This window comes from Mauremys mutica, chromosome 1 (genome assembly GCF_020497125.1).
Source record: "Mauremys mutica isolate MM-2020 ecotype Southern chromosome 1, ASM2049712v1, whole genome shotgun sequence".
Classification (NCBI taxonomy): Eukaryota; Metazoa; Chordata; order Testudines; family Geoemydidae; genus Mauremys; species Mauremys mutica.
In genome coordinates this window covers 370,255,340-370,280,298 of record NC_059072.1, presented here as the reverse complement: position 1 = coordinate 370,280,298, position 24,959 = coordinate 370,255,340, and the positions used below count along the sequence as shown (strand labels likewise).

The 24,959-nt window shown below is 48.3% G+C and overlaps 1 protein-coding gene across 1 annotated transcript; it reads left to right on the top strand.

Annotated features, from left to right (window-relative positions):
* Nucleotides 1-207: 207 nt before the first annotated feature.
* Nucleotides 208-1,155, top strand: LOC123363091 (olfactory receptor 52E4-like). The gene has a single exon (XM_045003834.1). It carries the CDS (start codon nucleotides 208-210, stop codon nucleotides 1,153-1,155), a length of 948 nt encoding a protein of 315 aa, XP_044859769.1.
* The last annotated feature ends 23,804 nt before the right edge of the window (nucleotides 1,156-24,959 follow it).

Here is a 24,959-nt window from a genome sequence, read left to right as displayed (position 1 = left end):
GTGTGAAGAGCGCTCAATCTGCTTCTCCCATGAGAACAGCCTCCACTACTGCATGCAGTGTCTCATATTAACGTTGTCTCTCCATGTAGGCATTTCTACTGCGACCATCACCTGAGATCCTGGGAACACACAGGAAGTCAGGGGAGCATACGCTAAATGCAGAATACACCCTTATGCCTCAGAGTTGGACACTTTCTCCCCTACACCATGTCAGATTCTAACAGAACCAACTTCACCAACCCCTCCACCTTCATCCTGCTGGGCATTCCTGGCCTGGAGGCTGCCCATATCTGGATCTCCATCCCCTTCTGTGCTATGTACGCCATAGCCGTGTTGGGGAACGTCACCATCCTGTTCATCGTGAAGAGGGAGCCGAGCCTCCATGAGCCCATGTTCTATTTCCTTTGCATGCTGGCTGTCACCGACCTGGTCATGTCCACATCCACTGTACCCAAAATGCTGAGCATCTTCTGGTTCAATTCCAGGGAGATCAGTTTCAGTGCCTGCCTCACCCAGATGTACTTTGTTCACTCCCTCTCAGGGATGGAGTCTGGAATCCTCGTGGCTATGGCTCTGGATCGCTACGTGGCCATCCGCCATCCCCTGAGACATTCCACCATCCTCACAAACTCTGTTGTGGCCAAGATAGGCCTGGCCGTGGTGCTGCGCAGTGGTTTGCTCGTATTGCCCTTGCCCGTCCTGGTGAGGCAGTGGCCATATTGCAGAACCAACATCATCCCCCACTTCTATTGTCGGCATATGGCTGTGGTGAAAGTGGCCTGCGCTGACATCCGCGTCAATAGTTACTATGGACTGTTTGATCTTCTCTCTGTGATCGGAATGGATGTGGTTTTTATCGCCGTGTCCTATACGCTGATCCTCCGGGCCATCTTCCGCCTCCCCACAAAGGATGCCCGGCTCAAAACTTTTGGGACCTGCATCTCTCATCTTTGTGCCATTTCAGCTTTGTATGTCCCAGATTTATTCTCCTCTCTCATGCTGCGGTTTGGTCACAATGTGCCACTGTATGTCCTCATTCTCATTACCTGTGTGTACCACCTCGTTCCCCCCCTGCTACACCCCATCATCTATGGGGTGAGGACCAAACAGATCCGGGGCAAGCTGCTCCAGCTCTTTACTCATAAAAAGATCTAAATGTTTCCTCCTTGTGCTCTGGCTCTCAGATTGAGCTCTGTGCAGAGCTGGCTGGTGCATGGTGCTGGGGCCTCTTCCCTGAATCACTTCCTGGACAGAGAGACATTAAACCCTTCCCTGTCCTGACTGTGCTGTGTCAATGTGATGAACTGGGGAGTCAGTCTGTGTACACTACACTGGGTGGCCACCTTTCTAATTGATGGTAGATGGTTCCCTGAAACTGGAATCTTGCCCCATCTCTTCTGTTAAGCTTCGACCCTGCTGTGTGTCTTCTCCCCATGGCTCTGCCCCTGTCGCTTGTTCCTGTCTTCATGTCCCCTTGTCAGCTATGACCCAGCCATCTCTAAAACCAATGTGTTGTCACATCTTATGGCAAGTCACATAAGGGGCACTGGTTAATGTTGATTCGTAATTTGTTACCAACTCTGTGGAGAGAGAGACCCCGTCAGGACTCCTGGGATCTATCTGAGCTCTGGGAGGGGAGTGGGGTATAGTGTTTTACTGCAGGAGGCAGATACATCTTGGTCTAAATGAGAAGATCAGAATGGCCATTGTCAAGGTGTTACCCCACTTTGAACTTTAGGGTACAGATGTGGGGACCTGCATGAGATAACCACTAAGTTTATTTACCAGCAAGCTGCCACCACCAAGTGTGTTCCAAATCTTAGGGGAGAGCCACTTGGAACTCTGCCTTCCCCCAAATTATTTCCTCAGTTTTTATCCCCCATGTCCTGGCAGGATTGAGATGGATTCACCTCCCACGAATTCCTGGTGAGCTCAGATCCAAAAAACCCTTGGATCTTAAAACAAGGAAAAATCAATCAGGTTCTTAACAGAGAACTTTTAATTAGAGAAAAAGGGTAAAAGGAATACCTCTGTGAGATTAGCATGCAAGCTGGTGTCACAGACAACAGATTCAACCCACAGAGCATGTCCTTCTGGGCAAAAAACTTAGTTACACAAAGACACCCAATTTGATTCTCTGTCTTATGCAAAACAAAGTCACAAAAGAAAATAACCATAATCTAATACCTTCCTTCTCTAACCACTTACTATTTCTGAGAAATGTTAGATGGCTGATTCCTGGATCCTTTACTGTGGCACAAACTTTTCTGAACAGACAAAAATCTGATTTCCCTCCTCCCTCTTGGAAAACATCTTGTCTCCCCATTGGCTCCTCTGGTCAGGTGTCAGCTAGGCTAGGTGAACTTCTTAACCCTTTACAGGTAAAAGAGGAATTAACCCTGGACTGTCTGCTGATGACAGCCATGGTGGGTAAAACCAATGATCCATGTAGCCCAGTAGCCTGTGTTCTGAGAGTGCCCAGTGTCAGGTGCTTCAGAGGGAATGAACAGAACATGCCAATCCTCATCTGATTCACATGGAGAAGCTCGGCCGAAGGGGCAGAAGACCTGAGCCCAGGCCGCCTTAGCTTCATCTGGCAGGAGTTCAAGCCTCCAACCCCAGTAGGAGCTGTGCAGGGAGGAGAAGAGCCCAGGCTGCCTGGCTGCAGCGGCAGAAGAAGCCCTCAGTCCAGGCTGCCCCCAGCCCTAGCCACAGCCACAGAGCAGAGGCAGGAGCTGTGGGGGGAAGGGAGAATGAAGCCCTACTCATTTTTGTCCTCTCCATCTTCCATGCTGCTGCCACCCAGGAATTGTCTCATTTCCCCTGTCTTTGGGCAAACCTCAGGGGGGGTCTTTTTTGTCTCCCCTCCCTGACCCTTTAGGAGCTGCTCTCTTCCCTGCAGCTCCCTTTCCCTTTCTGGAGATAGAGATGGGTTGCGCGGCTCCTCCGGTACAGACACCAAACTGGTGGTTTGCTCTCTCTTTCATAGACTCATAGATTCATAGACTCTAGGACTGGAAGGGACCTCGAGAGGTCATCGAATCCAGTCCCCTGCCCTCATGGCAGGACCATCCCTGATAGACATTTATCTAACCTACTCTTAAATATCTCCAGAGATGGAGATTCCACAACTTCCCTAGGGAATTTATTCCAGTGTTTAACCACCCTGAGAGTTAGGAACTTTTTCCTAATGTCCAACCTAAACCTCCCTTGCTGCAGTTTAAGCCCATTGCTTCTTGTTCTATCCTTAGAGGCTAAGGTGAACCAGTTTTCTCCCTCCTCCTGATGACACCCTTTTAGATACCTGAAAACTGCTATCTTTGCCCATCTCCATGGGCCACAGGGTCATAACAGGTCCTTGACACCATCCCCCACTGTGCTGCTGGATGAGCCTCATTGATTTCTGGTGGACACCTGTGATTTCACGGGTAAGGTGAAACCCCCTCTCCAGCATTGGGGAGACTTCAATCTCGTCTTCTGGGCCATGAGAGCTGTTTTGGAGGAGTGGAAGGGAACCAGGAGGCAGGACATCCTGGTCTACCAGTGGGCCCACAACTTCTGGGAAAAACCTTTCAGGTTAGTCAGCGATTGTTGCAAGGCTGGCTGGAGATCCTCCTGCCCATGAGGATCCTCCTCAGCCCGTTAAGGTGAAGCCAGTCATCTTTTCAACACTGAACACCAATGGCTCTGGGGTGGTTCTCCACAGTCACCAGGTGCTGTCCTTTCTTTGTGATGTAGGGTACTCTGTGGTTTGCCTGATGGAAATCAACATGGATCCAGCTGCCGAGACTAGTTGGAGGCCAAAGTGGGGGGACGGGTTATATTTTAGACACTTCAGCGCTCATTCGGCTGGGGTGGCCACCCTGTTCTCCCCTTACTTACAGCTTGAGATGATGGGAGTTGCCGAGGCCATCACCTGCTGCACCTACAGGCCTGTGTGGATGGGCTGACATTGAATCTATGCAATGTCTTCCCCCGAATGCAGACCCAGAGTGGGTGTGTTTCTATCAATAGGCATCTGCCTTCCTTGGCACTTTGGATCCTTACTAGTGCCTGGTCCTGCAGTGGAAATTTTAATGCAGCCAGGCCGCCAAAGGCATCCTCAGAGAGATCATCAATCATCACTCCCTGGTGGATGTCTGACATGATCAACACATGGATAACAATTCCACCTTTCCCTATGTAGTGTGTGCCCTTGTTGCTGAGAAGGCTAATGGCATTTTGGGCTGTATAAGTAGGGGCATTTCCAGCAGATCGAGGGACGTGATAATTCCCCTCTTCGACATTGGTGAGGCCTCATCTGGAGTACTGTGTCCAGTTTTGGGCCCACACACTACAAGAAGGATGTGGAAAAATTGGAAAGAGTCCAGCAGAGGGCAGCAAAAATGATTAGGGGGCTGGAGCACATGACTTATGAGGAGAGGCTGAGGGAACTGGATTATTTAGTCTTCAGAAATAAAGAATGAGGGGCGATTTGATAGCTGCTTTCAACTACATGAAAGGGAGTTCCAAAGAGGATGGATCTAGACTGTTGTCAGTGGTAGCAGATGACAGAACAAGGAGCAATGGTCTCAAGGTTTAGGTTGGATCTTAGGAAAAATGTTTTCACTAGGAGGGTGGTGAAGCGCTGGAATGGGTTACCTAGGGAGGTGGTGGAATCTCCTTCCTTAGAGGTTTTTATGGGAAGGCTTGACAAAGCCCTGGCTGGGATGATTTAGTTGGTGTTGGTCCTGCTTTGAGCAGGGGTTGGACTAGATACCTCCTGAGGTCCCTTCCAACCCTGAGATTCTAAGATTCTATGATTCTATGGCCAGGTGGAGGTTGTTTGGTTGTGCCAGTTCTGGTTGACCACATGTATGTATTTTTTTTCCATATTGCCTGGGCCCACTCCTCCAGCATTCGACAGGACCAGTTCTCAGTCCACCATTTAGTGACCATGATGCCACTTTCATTTTGGAGTTCACTTGGGGCGCTTCACCCTTCAGACCCCCCTGCACGTACTGCAGGATGTGGGGGTCACCTTGCTCAGCTTTTCCTTGAGCGGGTCGTACAAGAGGGTGATCCCCACCCACCACTCACCCCAGTGCTTCTGGAATTTTTGATTGGGCTCCTGTCTCATGAGTCCCTCCAGCCACCTCCGTTTCACAACCTGAGACAGCTGCACACCCCACAGCCAGTTCATTTCTGAATTCCACCAAGGGCACAACTTTACATGGTTATGCTCCACATGCTTCATTACCTCAGATGCTCTGATATCAAGTGGCGTGACCTAGTATCACCTTTGGATGGTGATGAACCCCGGTGGGCCAGAAAGTGCTCCACCCCAGACCCACCCCAGGCCCAGGGAATATCGATTGGTGGCTCCTTCATGGACCATGAGCACAGGCATGTATGTGGCACAGTTCACCCCCAGTCCAGATGTCTGCCCATTTTGTAGCATGAGGCAGACCCTGGCGCATGCCTGTCTAGAACATGCAAGGTTGCAGCCCCTATTCCAACTTCTCCATAACTTCAACAGGAGGTTCTGGCTGCACTTTTCCCCAAACCTTTTCATATCTGCTCCCTGCTTTAGCTCAACATACAGGATGTGGCCTGCAGGTTGCTTGTGTTACAGGTGAAATATACTCTAATATAAATCTGTAAACTTATTAATAAAAGAAATAATCAAACCCATTAGAAAATAAGAAACATATAAGAAAAGATATGTAGGCAAGCAAGCAGGCTAGCCTATAGGTACCACAGCTGCAGGCTGCTAGATGGTAATGGCCAGGGACTTAGAAGTGACAGAGAGAGGGAGAAGTGTGTAGGGGTGAGTTAAAAAGGAAAGAGAGAGTTGGACCTAAATAGGCCAGGAGACACAGAGAAACAGAGAGAGAGAGAGAGAGAGAGAGAGATGGGACGAAACCCACTGGAACGGGGACTCCCTGTCTCTGCCGTTCTGGGGAGCACTTTCCCAAGGAGACACAAACTCTCCCTCTGACCCCAAGCAGGCACCGTGTGTTCCAGGAACATTTCCCTCAGGGAAGCCCGGCCGGATCAGTTCTGGAACGAGAGCACTTGGGGAAACACAGACGGCAGAGGAGCCACATTTGGGTGAAGAAAATATCGTGTGGCACCTCCCTGGCCAGGCCCACTCCCCTTCCACATCTGTGTAGCAGCTCCAGGTTTGCTGTCACAGCCCCACTCAAGCTCATGCAGCTGGACACTCCCCAGCCGAGCGTGTTTGGGATCCACAAACAAGACCATTGTGCTTTTGAGTCACAGCACTGTTCAGGCCCTGCCTCTGGCTCTGGGTTTCCAGGCCCACTCTCGCAGTGCAGCTTCCGTTCTAGTGCCTCCCTCTGGGAGCTGAAACCTGCCCGCCAAGCACCAAGGCCCTGACACGAGCTTTGGCTCGGTTCCCCCAGACTCTCCAATTGCTTCAGCCCACCCTTCCCAGGGCTCCCCTTGGGCGCACGCTGGTTCCAGTTTCTCCTTTTTGGGTTACGTGATCACTAAAGCAAACAGCCCCAGTGCTTCACCACCTTCCTAGTGAAAAAGTTTTTCCTAATATCCAACCTAAACCTCCCCTTTCTTCAGGGGAAGCTTGAGTCACAAGACTCTGGTCTCTAGTTACACCCTGGACTGCAATGATAATGGCTATTTCAACACTGGACTATAATCTCTAGGCTAATTGTGAGAGAACTCGGTGGAACTCTGAAGCCAGCCATCTCTACTATGAAACTGGTTTAAATACTCTAATGATGTCTCTGTGTATAATTCGCTTTTAACCAATCGTCTCTTTTTTCTGCCCCGTTCTTTGCAGTTTGCCCTAATTGAGCATTGTCATAAACAGATAGTTAAGGGTTAATGTCTCTTTTACCTGTAAAGGGTTAAGAAGCTCAGTAAACCTGGCTGACACCTGACCAGAGGACCAATAAGGGGACAAGATACTTTCAAATCTTGGTGGAGGGAAGTCTTTTGTTTGTGCTCTTTGTTTTGGGGGTTGTTTGCTCTTGGGACTAAGAGGGACCAGACACCAATCCAGGCTCTCCAAATCTTTCTGAATCAGTCTCTCATGTTTCAAACTTGTAAGTAATAGCCAGGAAAGGCGTGTTAGTCTTATTTTTGTTTTCTCAACTTGTAAATGTTCCTTTTTGCTGAGAGGATTTTACCTCTGTTTGCTGTAACTTTGAACCTAAGGCTAGAGGGGGTTCCTCTGGGCAATATGAATCTGATTACCCTGTAAAGTATTTTCCATCCTGATTTTACAGAGATAATTTTTACCTTTCTTTCTTTAATTAAAAGCTTTCTTTTTAAGAACCTGATTGATTTTTTCCTTGTGTTAAGATCCAAGGGGATTGGATCTGGACTCACCAGGAATTGGTGGGGGGAAGGGAGGGGAGATGGTTAAATTCTCCTTGTGTTAAGATCCAAGGGGTTGGATCGGTGTTCACCAGGAACTTGGTGAAAAAGCCTCTCAAGGCTGCCCAGGGAGGGGAAGGTTTTGGGGGGACAGAAAGTGATCCAGACACTGAAATTTCTGGCAGGTGGCAGTGTTACCAGATCTAAGCTAGTAATTAAGCTTAGAAGTGTCCATGCAGGTCCCCACATCTGTAACCTAAAGTTCAGAGTGGGGGAGGAACCTTGACAAGCATCCTCAGAATGGGGCCCCCTGGAACCCCATTCACAGGTTGATAAAACAATTCCTCTACTTTAGACAGCCAAAGAGATACACAGATTCAGGTAAACACAACACAACATCTTCACACCATTTCCTTCCTCAGTGAACTTAAGAACGGTCGTGTTGTGTTAGACCAAATGTCCATCTAGCCCAGTATCCTGTCTTCCAGCTGTGGCCAATGTAAGATGCTTCAGAGGGAATGAAAAGAACTGATAATTATCAAGCGATCCATTATCAATCAACCTTTCCCAGCTTCCAGCAAACAGAGGCTAGGGACATCATCCCTGCCCATCCTGGCTAATAGTCATTAATTGACCTATCCTCCATGAATTCATCTAGTTCTTTTGAAAGCTGTAATTGTCTTGGCCTTCACACCATCCTCTGGCAAAGAGCTTCACTGGTTGACTGTGTGTTGTATGAAGAAATGTTTCTTATCATTTCTTTTAAATCACTACCAATTAATTTCATTGGGTGAACCGTGTGTGTGTGTGTGTGTGTGTGTGTGTTATGAGAAAGAGTAAATAACACTTCCTTTTTTACGTTCTCCACACCATTCATGATTTTATAGACCTTTCTCATATCACCCCTTAGTTGTCTCTTTCCCAAGTTGAAAAGACCCAGTCTTATTAATCTCTCCTCATATGGAAGCGGTTCCATACTCCTAATCATTCTTGTTGCCCTTTTCCTTAAATTCTTCAATTCCAATATCTCTCTTTGGGATGGGATGTCCATATCTGAAGGCAATATTTTAGGTGTGGGCATAGCAGGGATTTATACAGCTGTTAGGGGATGTGGTTCAGACCTGGGTCTGGGTTTGCAGCAGGCCAGCGGGTCTGGCTCAAACCAGGCAGGGTACTGACATCCCAGGCTGACAGGGCAGGAAAGCAGGAGCAGAGGTAGCCTTGGCACATCAGGTGGCCTCTCCCAAGGGGTGTTCTGTGATTCAACCCGTCACAATCTGAACATCACAAAATAAATGAATAATGAACTAAAATTATTGGCTACAATTTAGACCCCATCATTTTATATGTCTGGTTGGGATGATGTTTTCCAATATGCATTACTTTGTCCACATCATCCTGGAGCATCTTTGGGATTTGTCTGAGCTCTCCAGGGTGTTCAGGGGCCTGGAACTCCTGGCTTCTCCTCCAGCTGGAACCCGTCTCTGCTGCAGCCAGAGCCCTGCAACCAAAGAGTCTCCTCTGCTGCCTCTCTCCTGCCCCAGCTTCTTCTGGCTCATCCAGTCTCTGTGTTTTTGAAGGGCTGGACCAACACTTCCTCTCTCTGTTCCCGCTTCTGGGGAGGTTCCAGTCCTTCCACGCCCGCCCCTGTACAGAGAAGCTGGAGAAACTGCTTTTATCTAGAATTCAGTTACTTCCTCCTTCTTCTGGGCGAGCTCTCGCTGGGGCTGAGAGCCAATGACCAACCTATTCACAGAGAGATGCCTCTGCCTCAGCCTTCTCCCCCTTCATACAAGGTGGGTGAGAGCAGAGTACAGGAAAAGCCCAAAGACATAGGGGATACAGACGGTTTCTGTAACAAAGGGTGAGTTAATGGGGTTTCCACCCATCTAGGTTTTATCCGGACGCTCCGTTTTTTGGCTTCTGTGTCTGGGTGCCATGCAGGGTTCTCAGGTGCCTGGTTTTGAACTAGAAAGTGCAGCCAAGAAAGGGATCTGGCTGTGTCTGGTTCCTGCAGGGCAGGGCGGAGGCATTGGGTCATTAACCCACGCCTGCCCCTGCTCAGCCGGGGCCACATCATACCAACAGGCAGGGCCCTTATTCCGGCTTCAGCAGCTCCAACCAGTCCCAGAGAAGAGGGAGCCCAGCTGTGGCAGAGATGGAGGTGGAGAAGATCCAGCGAGTGATGGGGGCAGAGGAGTAGAGAAGCCAGGGACAAGGGCAGGGCAATGGTGGAAGAAATGGAGAAGGGGGCTGGGTCTCGATGGACTAGGTGGGGCGTGGGAAGGGGCCTAGGGGAAATATGTGGGGCAGAGGTCAGGGTCTTAAGGGAATGTGGGGCAGAGGGTGAAGTCACGGGGTCCAGTTACCAGCAGTTAGTAAGGTGGAAAACCAATGAGTTAATGAGTTGTACACAGACTGAGTCTCCAGTTTCTCACACTGACACAGCACAGTAAGGTCAGGGAAGGTCTAATGTCTCTCTGGCTGCCCAGTGAGTGACTCCGGGAAGGGGGCCCAGCACCGTGTCACCTGCCAGCTCTGCACGGAGCTCGGTCTGAGAGCCAGAGCACCAGGAGAAAACTTTACATCCCTTTATGAGTAAAGAGCCGGAGCAGCCTGTCCTGGATCTGTTTGGTCCTCACCCCGTAGATGATGGGGTGCAGCATGGGTGGCAGCAAGAGGCATATGTTGGCAATAAGAACATGGAAATGTACGGCCACATTCTGCCCAAACTGGGACATGAGGGAGGAGAGGAGACCTGGGATGTAAAAGGCTAAACTGACAGAAAGGTGGGAGCCGCAGGTCCCCAAAGTCTTGAGCCGGGCGTCTTTTGTGGGGAGCCTGAAGATGACCCTGAGGATCTGGGTATAGGACAAGGCAATAAAAATCACATCCAGACCCATCACACAGAATAGCACAAAAAGGCCGTAGTAACTACTGACGCGGGTGTCGGCGCAGGCCAGCTTCACCACGGCTATGTGTGCGCAGTACGGCTCGGGAATGATGTTGGTTCTGCAATATGGCCACTGCCTCGCCAGCAAGGGAAAGGGCAGTATGACCATGGCACTGCGCAGCACCACAGCCAGGCCAATCTTGGCCACTATGGGATTTGTCAGGATGGTGGAATGTCTCAGGGGACCACAGATGGCCACATAGCGATCAAAAGCCATGGCCACAAAGATCCCAGACTGAGTCACTGACAAGCTGAGAGTAAAGTACATCTGGGTGAGGCAGGCACTGAAATCGATCTCCCTGGAATTGAACCAGAAGTTACTCAGCATTTTGGGCACAGCGGCCGTGGACAGGACCAGGTGACAGCCAGCATGCAGAGGAAATAGTACATGGGCCTATGGAGGCTCAGCTCCATCTTCACGATGAATAGGATGGTGAAGTTCCCCAAGATGGCTATGGCGTACATGGTGCAGAAGGGGATGGAAATCCAGACATGGGCTGTCTCCAGGCCAGGAATGCCCAGCAGGATGAAGGTGGAGGGGTTGGTGAAATCAGTTTTGTTGGAATCTGACATAGAGTAGAGGAGAAGGTGTCCAACTCTGAGGCGAAACGGTGTCTCCTGCATGTACCGTACGTTCTCCTGACTTCCTGTATGTGCCCAGGGTCTAGGGTGATGGTCACAATACAAATGCCTGGATGGAGAGACAATGTTAATATGAGACACTACATGCACTACTGGAGGCTGTTCTCATGGGTGAAGCAGATTGGTTGCTCTTCACCCACATTTTCATTTTTCAGAGAAATTAATTATGAACAACTGACCCTACTAATGCCAATTCCATATTTGATGGTGCTTCATGTCTCAATAATTCTACATGTCGTGGTGTGGGAAACCTTACTAGGCAGCAGCAGGAAACATGAGTGAGGATACTGGTTATCCATCATTGTTCCTTAATGCAATGAAAGCGAGGCTGGAGAGTCCATGCTGTAGGGAGCTCCCCATTCACCTGGTTGCTCTAAATCTGAGTGTAAAAAAACACAAACCTTTGCCAAGACATGTGCCAGGGAGAAACACCCCAACCAGAACACACTTCGGGGAAAAGACCTGGGCGTCATTGACAGCAGGTCAACAAAACACCTGCTCATTCACAGCAGTGGCCAAATCAAAGAAAATGTTTGGATGCCTAAGAAATGGGATGGAGAATAACCTGCTCTGGATATGTGCTCAGTTTTGGTCACCCAGTCTCTAAAAGGGATACAGCATTATAAAGGGGATTTCCGAGACAGGCTCTGAGAATGGGGGAGGCTGCCATATGCCGACAAACTGAAAAGTCTGGGACTGTTTTGTTTAGAGAAGAGACAAGGAAGGGGGCAGATAATAAAGGAGAGGAATATAAAGAATAGAACTGATGACATTCAGTTGGAGAAACAGAGAACAGTTCCCAGCCAGTAATACCTGTAGATACTTAGTGCTTCAAAAGGGGTAATTCCCCAAAGCTGTAGAAAATTATCAAGAAAACTGACTGGGAGGAAAATATTAGACAGAAACATGGGAATGAAGCTTGGGAGTTCTTTAAGAAGAATTTATTCGTTAGCTAAATAGTCACAATTCCACAGTCAAGGAAGTGGAGAAGTTTGGCTAAAAACCAGGTTCAATGGCAGTGAAGGCAGCAATTATGTGGGAAAAAGCAATACCCCTCTACCCCGATATAACGCGGTCCTCAGGAGCCAAAACATCTTACCACGTTATAGGTGAAACCGCGTTACATCGAACTTGCTTTGATCTGCTGGAGCGCGCAGGCCCTCCCACGCCAGAGCACTGCTATACCACGTTATATCCGAATTCGTGTTATATTGGGTCATGTTATATCGGGGTAGAGGTGTACATAAAAACGGTAAAAAAGGGAAAAGAGATAGCAAGCAATACAAATGGGAAGTTATGAAAAATTGAGAAGGGACGTTAAAGACATCTGGGAAAACTCCATGCTAAGGTGGGGCTAAGGATCACAAAAAGGAGGTTATTAAGTATATTAAGAAGAAAAGAAATCCTAGAAAAGGTTTAGCCATTTCCTAGAGGGAGAAAGGAAACTTGTTAATGTTGCAGAAAATGTAGATGTGTTGCAGAAATAGTTTTGTTCTGCATTTGGAAAGAAGCAGTATGAGGAGTCCAGGAGAGTGGGCTGTATTTTAAAGAATCCTTATTGAGGGTTGCAGGAACAAACCATCCCGATGTGTAGAAAGAATCGTAAATATGGCAGGCCACCAGCTTGGCTTAACTTGCTGATCATAAACGCAAAAAAGAAGCTTACAAGAAGTGGAAGATTGGACAAATGACCAGGGAGGAGTATAAAAATATTGCTCAGGCATGCAGGAGTGCAATCAGGAAGGCCAAATCACACTTGGAGTTGCAGCTAGCAAGAGATGTTAGGAGTAACAAGAAGGGTTTCTTCGGGTACGTTAGCAACAAGAAGAAAGTCAAGGAAAGTGTGGGCCACTCACTGAATGAGGGAGGCAACCTAGTGACAGAGGATGTGGAGAAAGCTAGTGTACTCAATGCTTTTTTTGCCTCTGTCTTCACAGACAAGGTCAGCTCCCAGACAGCTGCACTGTGCAGCACGGTATGGGGAGGAGGTGACCAGCTCTCTGTGGAGAAAGAAGTAGTTTGGGGCTATTTAGGAAAGCTGGACGAGCACAAGTCCATGGGGCCGGATGCGCTGCATCCGAGGGTGCTAAAGGAGTTGGCGGATGAGATTGCAGAGCCATTGGCCATTATCTTTGAAAACTCATGGTGAACGGGGGAGGTTCCAGATGACTGGAAAAAGGCTAATGTGGTGCCCATCTTTAAAAAAGAGAAGAAGGTGGATCCAGGGGAACTACAGGCCAGTCAGTCTCACCTCAGTCCCTGGAAAAATCATGGAGCAGGTCCTCAAGCAATCAATTCTGAAGCACTTAGATGAGAGGAAAGTGATCAGGAACAGTCAGCATGGATTCACCCAGGGGAAGTCATGCCTGACTAACCTAATTGCCTTCTATGAGGAGATAACCGGCTCTGTGGATGAGGGGAAAGCAGTGGATGTGCTATTCCTTGACTTTAGCAACGCTTTTGATACGGTCTCCCACAGTATTCTTGCCAGCAAGTTAAAGAAGTATGGGCTGGATGAATGGACTATAAGGTGGATAGAAAGTTGGCTAGATTGTCGGGCTCAATGGGTAGTGATCAATGGCTCCATGTCTAGTTGGCAGTCGGTTTCAATTGGAGTGCCCCAAGGGTCAGTCCTGAGTCCAGTTTTGTTCAATATCTTTATTAACGATCTGGAGGATGGCGTGGACTGCACTCTCAGCAAGTTTGCAGATGACACTAAACTGGGAGGAGTGGTAGATACACTGGAGGGTAGGGATAGGATACAGAGGGACCTAGACAAATTAGAGGACTGGGCCAAAAGAAATCTGATGAGGTTCAACAAGGACAAGTGCAGAGTCCTGCCCTTAGAATGGAAGAATCCCATTCACTGCTACAGACTAGAGATCGAATGGCTAGGCAGCAGTTCTGCAGAAAAGGACCTAGGGGTTACGGTGGATGAGAAGCTGGATATGAGTCGACAATGTGCCCTTGTTGCCAAGAAGGCTGTATAAGTAGGAGCATTGCCAGCAGACCGAGGGACGTGATCATTCCCCTATTCGACATTGGTGAGGCCTCATTTGGAGTACTGTGTCCAGTTTTGGGCCCCACACTACAAGGAGGATGTGGAAAAATTGGAAAGAGTCCAGCGGAGGGCAACAAAAATGATTAGGGGGCTGGAGCACATGACTTATGAGGAGAGGCTGAGGGAACTGAAATTGTTTAGCCTGCAGAAGAGAAGTATGAGGGGGGATTTGATAGCTGCTTTCAGCTACCTGAAAGGGGGTTCCAAAGATGATGGATCTAGACTGTTCTCAGTGGTATCTGATGACAGAACAAGGAGTAATGGTCTCAAGTTGCAGTGGGGGAGGTTTAGGTTGGATATTAGGAAAAATGTTTTCACTAGGAGGGTGGTGAAGAACTGGAATGGGTTACCTAGGGAGGTGGTGGAATCTCCTTCCTTAGAGGTTTTTAAGGTCAGGCTTGACAAAGCCCTGGCTGGGATGATTTAGTTGGGGATTGGTCCTGCTTTGAGCAGGGGGTTGGACTAGATACCTCCTGAGGTCCCTTCCAACCCTGATATTCTATGATTCTACTTACATCGACCGCAGGGGTTCTCCCATCCACGTAGGTACCCAAGAGGCGGTAACTAGGTTGATGGAAGAATTCTTCCATTCACCTCATGCTGTCTATTAGGTTGATAGAGTGACATCTCTCTGGGGTGTGGATTTTTTTGCTATTGCAAAGGAAGAAAATGCAGTTGTGGGTTGCATTAACAAAGGCATAGCATGCAAGTCTCCGGAGGTGATAGTATTCCCCTACTCAGCGCTGGTTAGGCCTCAGCTGGAGTATTGTGTCCAGTTTGGGTCATCAGTGTATAGGAAGGATGTAGAGAAAGTGAAAAGGATCCAGAGATGACAGACGAAGAGGATCCAAGGGATGGAATTCAAGCCATACGAGCAAAGGCTGAAGGAACTGGATATGTGTAATTTGAAAAAGAGAAGATTGAGCCTGGACATGAAAATGGTCTTCAGCTACTTGAAAAGCTGCCAAAGAAAAGATGGAGAAAAGTTGTTCTGTCTCACCACAGTGGGTTAAGGCTGTTTGACACCTTCAATTAGGAGACCTGATTTTCAGTTGCTTATTAATTTGCCAAATTTTAAGCATCTGGACTGAAATTTCCCACGCTGAGTGTCTGTTTCTGGTTTAATTGTTTTTTGAACGTTTCAGGCATGACAGTTCAGCCAACTTCTCGAATGAAGTGAGGAGAGAAGACGCCTTGCCCATGTTGAATAATTCTTATAATTGTTCCAGTGAGGAGCCCTAGCACCTCCATGTTTTCCAGCAGACAAAAGTGAGGTAACAGCCAGCCCCCGCCCCACCCCAACAACCAAAGCCATGAAATGCAGGAGCAGGAGGTGACAGTGTCTGTGCGTTAACACACAGCTGGGTCCTGAGCTCCTTAATCAGTTTTTACTCCAAGGTGAGTTTTGCCTCAGTGGGGCCTGAGCAAACTATGGGCCATGGCCTCAGAATTTGGCCTTATATTGTTCATCTACCGACACCTTTCATCCTGAAGGATCCCCTGTGCTGCTGAAATAGTCGATTAGGAAGAAAACTAGAGATAATGTCTAAGTCTCCATAGGGTCTGAAACCCTGTAAATGCCCAGGAGGGATGGGTAGGTAGCAGACAGACAGATCTGGGGAGAGATGACTTAGGGGAGATACAAACACTTTCTGCAGCTGTATTGGACTGTTGCTAAGGCCTGGTCTACACTAGGGCGGCGGGCTGAACTAAGGTACGTGACTTCAGCTACGCGAATAGCATAGCTGAAGTCGAACTACCTTAGTTCGAGTTACTTACCCGTCCAGACGCCCTGGGATCGAAGTCCGCGGCTCCCCCGTCGACTCGAACGGCGGTGGAGTTCCGGAGTCGACGAGAGCGCGTTCGGAGTTCGAACTATCGCGTCTAGATTAGACGCGATAGTTCAAACTCCGAGAAGTCAAACCCTGCGCGTCGACCCGGCAGGTAAGTATAGACCTACCCTAAGAAATCAGAGATCAGTAATTCTCATCAGTAACGATCATCAGACTGTGCAGCACCTTACATTCAAAACACCAAGCAAAGGAAAGTCACCATGAACATATCCCCATTATACAGAGGGCCTGGCAGGACTGTACTTACTTCCACCTCTGCAAGCGCTGCCAGGGAAGACTCCTGCGGCCGGACTAATTCCCCAAACCTCAGCTGTGTGCAGTGAGCCGGTGTGGCTCCCCGCTGCCCCGGAGAGGGTGGAGGCCCGGCCAACACCTCTACAGGGCCCTATGGGCGGGATAGAGACTGGTTCAGTGTTTGCACTGGGTTTGTTCTCTCCCTCTCGGTTCATTTCCTCCCAGTCTCTCCCAGGGGGAATTGAAATCGAATGTTCCAGGCTGAGTCAGACTTTCCAGCACTGCCCCGGCTGGAGGGCGCTTGGATTCCCACAGCTGAACTCGCTGCCTGCGCCCCTGTCCAATCGGGGTATTTCTCTGGGGGTATTTGTCCAGGCTGAACCGGGGCACCGTCTAGACATGTACTCAGGTTACTGACGCTCTGTGGCTGGCCAGCCTGGTTTGACCTTCGTCTGCAGCTAAAGGCAAAGGGGGGGAGGGGCTGATTTGGCTGGATCACTGTGTCTATCATTTATTATTATTGTCTGAGTTGTGGAAGCCTGCAGAGGCCCCGCTCCAGTTCAGGGCCCCTCGTGCTGGGCCCTTCGCAAACCCAGAAGCAGAAACAGCCCCTGCCCCAAAGAGCTTAGAAATTCAGACAAGACCCAGCTACAGTGTGTAACACACCAGAGAGGGGGCAGGCGGGAGATGGGGGAGGAGCAGCGCTCAGGACGGGTGGCTCCATAGCCCTGGTCTACACTATGAATTTGGGTCGAATTTAGCAGCGTTAGATCGATTTAACCCTGCACCCGTCCACATGATGAAGCCATTTTTGACGACTTAAAATCGATTTCTGTACTGCTCCCTGACAAGGGGATTAGTGCTGAAATTGACCCTGCTGGGTCGAATTTGGGGTAGTGTGGATGCAATTCGACGGTATTGGCCTCCGGGAGCTATCCCAGAGTGCTCCATTGTGACCACTCTGGACAGCGCTCTCAACTCCGATGCACTGGCCAGGTAGACAGCAAAAGTCCCACGAACTTTTGAATTTCATTTCCTGGTTGGCCAGCGTGGTGAGCTGATCAGCACAGGTGACCATGGAGTCCCAGAATGGCAAAAGAGCTCCAGCATGGACCGCACAGGAGGTACTGGATCTGATCGCTGTTTGGGGAGATGAATCCGTGCTAGCAGAACTCTGTTCCAAAAGATGAAATGCCAGAATATTTGAAAAAATCTCCAAGGGCATGAAGGACAGAGGCTATAACAGGGACCCGCAGCAGTGCCATGTGAAGCCTACCAAAGAACCAGAAAGGCAAACGGCTGCTCCGGGTCAGAGCCCCAGACATGCTGCTTCTCTGATGAGCTGCATGACATTCTAGGGGGTGCCCCTACAACTACCCCACCCCTATGTGTGGACTCCATCAATGGATTCTCAGGCAATGGGGATGTGGATTTGGGGGACGAGGAAGATGATGATGAGGAGGAGGAGGTTGAAGATATCGCACAGCAAGCAAGTGGAGAAACCATTTTTCCTGAGAGCCAGGAACTGTTCTTCACCCTGGATCTAGTACCGTCCCAACCCACCCAAGGTGGGCTCCCGGACCTTGAAGGCAGAGAAGGGACCTCTGGTGAGTGTCCCTTTGTAAATATAATACATGGTTTAAAAGCAAGCGTGTTTAATGATTAATTTGCCCTGAAGACTTGGGATGCATTGGCGGCCAGTACAGCTACTGGAAAAGTCTGTTAACGTGTTTCATAACATACAGCTAAGGGTAGCATAAAATCCCCCTCCACCCTGTAAAGGGTTAATTCCTCTTTTACCTGTAAAGGGTTAAGAAGCTCAGATAACCTGGGTGGCACCTGACCAAAAGGACCAATAAGAGGAGAAGATACTTTCAGATCTGTGGGGGAAGGTTTTTTGTCTGTGTCTCCAAGAGTCAACAAGGAAACAGGGCAGGGAAAATACATCTCCCTAAGCCATATCTGAACTAAGCATCTACTATTGCAGAAATAGTAAGAATTTTCCCTGTGCTAAGAGGGAGGTTTATCCCTGTTTTTGTAACTTTAAAGTTTTGCCTAGAGGGGAAATCCTCTGTGTTTTTAAGTCTTTTGTTATTCGGTAAAGTACTTACCATCCTGATTGTAAAGAGGTGATTCTTTTACCTTTTCTTTAATTAAAATTCTTCTTTTAAAAACCCAATTGATTTTTCATTGTTCTTAAGATCCAAGGGTTTGGGTCTGTGTTCACCTGTACCAATTGGTGAGGATTTTATTCTCAAGCCTTCTCCAGGAAAGTGGGGGTGCAGGGCTTGGGGGAATATTTTGGGGGAATAGGACTCCAAGTGGTCCTTTCCCTGAATCCTTGTCTAACTCACTTGGTGGTGGCAGCGATACTGTTCAAGGACAAGGTGGAGTTTGTGCCTCAGGAAAGTTTTTAATCTAAGCGGGTAAAAATAAGCTTAGGGGGGGTCTTTCATGTGGGTCCCCACATCTGTACCGCAGAGTTCAGAGTGGGGAGGAAGCCTGACATGGTGGCAGCACGGTGGGATCATTTTGAACCAAAAGCCCAGTAGGAGTTTAAAGGGACCTTTTTTCATAAGAACATAAGAAAGGCCGTACCGGGTCAGACCAAAGGTCCATCTAGCCCAGTATCTGTCTACCGACAGTGGCCAATGCCAGGTGCCCCTGAGGGAGTGAACCTAACAGGCAACGATCAAGTGATCTCTCTCCTGCCATCCATCTCCATCCTCTGACGAACAGAGGCTAGGGACACCATTCTTACCCATCCTGGCTAATAGCCATTTATGGACTTAGTCACCATGAATTTATCCAGTCCCCTTTTAAACATTGTTATAGTCCTAGCCTTCACAACCTCCTCAGGTAAGGAGTTCCACAAGTTGACTGTGCGCTGCGTGAAGAAGAACTTCCTTTTATTTGTTTTAAACCTGCTGCCTATTAATTTCATTTGGTGACCCCTAGTTCTTGTATTATGGGAATAAGTAAATAACTTTTCCTTATCCACTTTCTCAGCATCACTCATGATTTTATATACCTCTATCATGTCCCCCCTTAGTCTTCTCTTTTCCAAACTGAAGAGTCCTAGCCTCTTTAATCTTTCCTCATATGGGACCCTCTCTAAACCCCTAATCATTTTAGTTGCTCTTTTCTGAACCTTTTCTAGTGCTAGAATATCTTTTTTGAGGTGAGGAGACCACATCTGTACACAGTATTCGAGATGTGGGCGTACCATGGATTTGTATAAGGGCAATAATATATTCTCAGTCTTATTCTCTATCCCCTTTTTAATGATTCCTAACATCCTGTTTGCTTTTTTGACCGCCTCTGCACACTGCGTAGACATCTTCAGAGAACTATCCACGATAACTCCAAGATCTTTTTCCTGACTCGTTGTAGCTAAATTAGCCCCCATCATGTTGTATGTATAGTTGGGGTTATTTTTCCCAATGTGCATTACTTTACATTTATCCACATTAAATTTCATTTGCCATTTTGTTGCCCAATCACTTAGTTTTGTGAGATCTTTTTGAAGTTCTTCACAATCTGCTTTGGTCTTAACTATCTTGAGTAGTTTAGTATCATCTGCAAACTTTGCCACCTCACTGTTTACCTCTTTCTCCAGATCATTTATGAATAAATTGAATAGGATTGGTCCTAGGACTGACCCTTGGGGAACACCACTAGTTACCCCTCTCCATTCTGAGAATTTACCATTAATTCCTACCATTTGTTCCCTGTCCTTTAACCAGTTCTCAATCCATGAAAGGACCTTTCCTTTTATCCCATGACAGCTTAATTTACGTAAGAGCCTTTGGGGAGGGACCTTGTCAAAGGCTTTCTGGAAATCTAAGTACACTATATCCACCGGATCCCCCTTGTCCACATGTTTGTTGACCCCTTCAAAGAACTCTAATAGATTAGTAAGACACGATTTCCCTTTACAGAAACCATGTTGACTATTGCTCAAGAGTTTATGTTTTTCTATGTGTCTGACAATTTTATTCTTTACTATTGTTTTCCCACCCTTTTTGGCTGCTTAGAAAGCAGAGAGGTTTTTTTTTAAGCTGTGAGCAGCTGGAGTTTTTTTTCTCTGCCTCAGGGCAGGATAGTTAACTTCCTGCAAGGGAATTCACAAGAGTTTTTTTTTCTTTTCTAGCTCTCGGGTTAAGCTAGGTTAAGCAGAAAGGCTAGGATGACAGAAAGTGACGTCCAGAAAAAACTGGAATCTAGATCTGAAGCTGAGGAAAGAATAAAAGAACATGAGAGACAGATGGCCAGGGAAGAAGTTGCCCACAAGAGAGCTATGGAGGCAGAAAAAGCCAGGGAAGAAACTGCTCACAAGAGAGCTGTGGAGGCCCAGAGGGAGGTTCAGAAGCATGAACTGGAGTTTGAGAAGGCCAGGGCTAAGCAGAATATACCGGACAACCCTGGCAATCCTTCACCAGGTACCGCTTCCCATCCCAGAAAGTTCCCCATCTACAAGGGAGGCGATGATATAGGGGTCTTCTTAGAAAATTTGGAAAGGGCCTGCCTTGGGCACAGCCTTTCTACAGACCAGTATATGGTGGAGCTGAGATCGCAGCTCAGTGGACCCTTAGCAGAGGTGGCAGCTGAAATGCCTAGGAACACATGAACAGCTACGAACTTTTTAAAAACAAAGCCAGAATTAGAATGAGGCTAATACCTGAGCACGCCTGTCAGCGGTTCAGAGCCCTGAAGTGGAAACCAGACATGACATTTTCCTGACACACCTACCACATTGTAAGAAATTGGGATGCCTGGATATCAGGAGCAAGCGTTAAATCTCTGGAAGATCTGTCCTTCCTAATGCAAATGGAGCAGTTCTTAGAGGGTGTTCCTGAGGAAATAGAAAGGTACATCCTAGATGGGAAACCCAAAACGGTAATCGAGGTGAGGGAGATTGGAGCCAAATGGGTGGAGGTGGCAGAAAAGAAAAAAGCTAGTAGCAGTGGGAGTGACCCAGACAGAGCCAGTCCAGAACCGGAACTGGTGGAGCAACCAGCACCAGAACCATTGACAGCACTGAGTCCAGCGCTTGCAAACCCGTCTACAACTCCAACGCCAGAAGGCCTGAACTGGCAGAAGCAGCAGATAACCCTACCCAAGAGGCTCAGCCAGAGCCTGAAATATCACATAGTGCACCAGCGGAGAGCGGTTCACAATCAACGAAAACAACTCCATCAGCTACATTGCTTCCAGAGGGACCAAGCCCAAGTCCACAGTCTAAGGAGGAACTGGTGTCTCCAGCATCAAGGGAATAGTTCCAGGCTTAGCAGAAAGCAGATGACAGCCTTCAGAAAGCTTGGGTGGCAGCACAGAGCACCCCACCGCCTCTCACCTCTCAGCTCTTCTAACCAATCCCGGTTTGTTGTAGAACAAGAACTTTTATATAAGGAGATTCTTTCTGGTGGACACCAGGAAGGCTGGCATCCTCAAAGTCAGTTGGTAGTTCCAACTAAGTACCGGGTAAAGCTCTTGAGCTTAGCCCATGATCAACCCAGTGACCATGCTGGAGTGAAGAGGGCCAAAGACCGTTTGGGGAAGTCATTCCACTGGGAGGGGATGGGCAAGGATGTTCCTACTCTTGTTTGGTCTTGTGAGGTGTGCCAACGAGTGGGAAAACCCCAAGACCAGGTCAAAGCACCTCTCCAGCCACTCCCCATAATCAAGGTCCCATTTCAGCGAGTAGCTGTGGATATTCTGGGTCCTTTCTCGAAAAAGACATTAAGAGGAAATCAGTACCAACTGACTTTCATGGATTTTGCCACCTGATGGCCAGAAGCAGTAGCTCTAAGCAACACCAGGGCTAAAAGTGTGTGCCAGGCATTAACAGACATTTTTGCCAGGGTAGGTTGGCCCTCCGAAATCCTTACAGGTTCGGGAACTAATTTCCTGGCAGGGACCATGAAAAGCCTGTGGGAGGCTCAGGGGTTGAACCACTTGGTGCCACCCCTTACCACCATCAAACCAATGGCCTGGTGGAGAGGTTTAATGGAACTTTGGGGGCCACGATACATAAATTCATGAGTGAGCACTCCAATGATTGGGTCCAAGTGTTGCAGCAGTTTCTCTTTGCCTACAGGACTGTACCACATCCCAGTTTAGGGTTTTCACCATTTGAACTCGTTTATGGCCGTGAGGTTAAGGTGCCATTACAGTTGGTGAAGCAGCAATGGGAGGGGTTTACGCCTTCTCCAGGAACTAACATTCTGGACTTTGTAAACAACCTACAAAACACCCTCCAACACTCCTTAGCCCTTGCTAAAGAAAACCTACAAGATGCTCAGGAAGAGCAAAAAGTCTGGTATGATAAACATTCCAGAGAACGGTCCTTCAAAGTAGGGGACCAGGTCATGGTCTTGAAGGCACTCCAGGCCCATAAGATGGAAGCTTCATAGGAAGGGCCATTCACGGTCCAAGAGTGCCTGGGAGCTGTTAACTATCTCATAGCATCCCCCACCTCAAACCTAAAGCCTATATCATGTGTGGCAAAGTTCCTCCTCTCCCCTAGTAGGTCCTGCGCTTATTGGCGGATTTTCCTCCCCTCAGTGGTCTTCCCCTTGGATGAAACCCACAGTCTGGATCAACTCCTCCTATGTCTGTTTAGGAGTAGCGAGACTTGGGGGGAACCCGGTCCCACCCTCTACTCCGGGTTCCAGCCCAGGGCCCTGTGAATTGCAGCAGTCTCTATAGTGCTACTTGTAACCGCTGCTTGACTGCTACAGCTCCCTGGGCTACTTCCCCATAGCCTCCTTCAAACACCTTCTTTATCCTCACCATAGGATCCTCCTGGTGTCTGATGCTGCTTGATTGTATGGTGTTTCCTCAATCCTCCAGTAGTACACCCTCTCAGTTCTTAGTTCCTTGTGTCTCTGACTCCCAGCTCCTCATACACACTTCCTTCCTCTGGCTCCTCCACCCCTGACTGGAGTGAGCTCCCCCTTTTTATATCAGGTGCTCTGATTAGCCTGTCCTGATTGGCTGCAGGTGCTCCAATCAATGTAGCTCTCTCTGGTGCCTTCTAGAAAGTTCTTAATTGGCCCCAGGTGCCCTGATTAGCCTGTCCTGATTGAATGTAGCTCTCTCTGGTGCCTTCTAGAAAGTTCTTAATTGGCCCCAGGTGCCTTAATTATCCTGGAGCAACTGCCATTTTGGTTCCCAAGGTACTAGGGATTTGCTTAGCCTGGGGCTAACATACCTGTTCCTGAGTACTTTCCTGTAGCCATCCGGCCTTGCTCCATCACACATGTTAATTCTCTAAAGCCCTTTTATTCCAGAAAATTAAAGGTTTTCCAGTTTACAGCTCAGGGAGGAATCATAGAATCATAGAATCTCAGGGTTGGAAGGGACCTCAGGAGGTCATCTAGTCCAACCCCCTGCTCAAAGCAGGACCAAACCCAACTAAATCATCCCAACCAGGGCTTTGTCAAGCCTGACCTTAAAAACCTCTAAGGAAGGAGATTCCACTACCTCCCTAGATAACCCATTCCAGTTCTTCACCACCCTACTAGTGAAAAAGTTTTTCCTAATATCCAGCCTAAACCTCCCCCTCTGCAACTTGAGACTTACTCCTTGTTCTGTCATCTGCTACCACTGAGAACAGTCTAGATCCATCCTCTTTGGAACCCCCTTTCAGGTAGTTGAAAGCAGCTATCAAATCCCCCCTCATTCTTCTCTTCTGCAGACTAAACAATCCCAGTTCCCTCAGCCTCTCCTCATAAGTCATGTGCTCCAGCCCCCTAATCATTTTTGTTGCCCTCCGCTGGACTTGCTCCAATTTATCCACATCCTTCTTGTAGTGTGGGGCCCAAAACTGGACACAGTACTCCAAATGAGGCCTCACCAGTGCTGAGTAGAGGGGAATGATCACATCCCTCGATCTGCTGGAAATGCCCCTACTTATACAACCCAAAATGCCATTAGCCTTCTTGGCAACAAGGGCACACTGTTGACTCATATTCAGCTTTTCGTTCACCGTAACCCCTAGGTCCTTTTCTGCAGAACTGCTGCCCAGCCATTCGGTCCCTAGTCTGTAGCAGTGCATGGGATTCTTCCGTCCTAAGTGCAGGACTCTGCACTTGTCCTTGTTGAACCTCATCATATTTCTTTTGGCCCAATTCTCTAATTTGTCTAGGTCCCTCTGTATCCTATCCCTGCCCTCCAGCGTATCAACAACTCCTCCCAGTTTAGTGTCATCTGCAAACTTGCTAAGGGTGCAATCCACACCATCCTCCAGATCGTTAATGAAGATATTGAATAAAACCGGCCCCAGCACCGACCCTTGGGGCACTCCACTTGATACCGGCTGCCAACTAGACATGGAACCATTGATCACTACCCGTTGAGCCCGACCATCTAGCCAGTTTTCTATCCACCTTACCGTCCATTCATCCAGCCCATACTTCTTTAACTTGCTGGCAAGAATACTGTGGGAGACTGTATCAAAAGCTTTGCTAAAGTCCAGAAATAGTACATCCACTGCTTTCCCCTCATCCACAGAGCCGGTTATCTCATCATAGAAGGCAATTAGGTTAGTCAGGCATGACTTGCCCTTGGTGAATCCATGCTGACTGTTCCTGATCACTTTCCCCTCCTTTAAGTGGTTCAGGATTGATTCCTTGAGGACCTGCTCCATGATTTTTCCAGGGACTGAGGTGAGACTGACTGGCCTGTAGTTCCCTGGATCTTCCTTCTTCCCTTTTTTAAAGATGGGCACTACATTAGCTTTTTTCCAGTCATCCGGGACCTCCCCCGATCACCATGATTTTTCAAAGATAATGGCCAATGGCTCTGCAATCTCATCGGCCAACTCCTTTAGCACCCTCGGATGCAGCGCATCCGGCCCCATGGACTT

Excerpts from the sequence above, each read along its gene's own strand:
- LOC123363091 (XM_045003834.1), top strand. The coding sequence starts at position 208 with ATGTCAGATTCTAACAGAACCAACTTCACCAACCCCTCCACCTTCATC.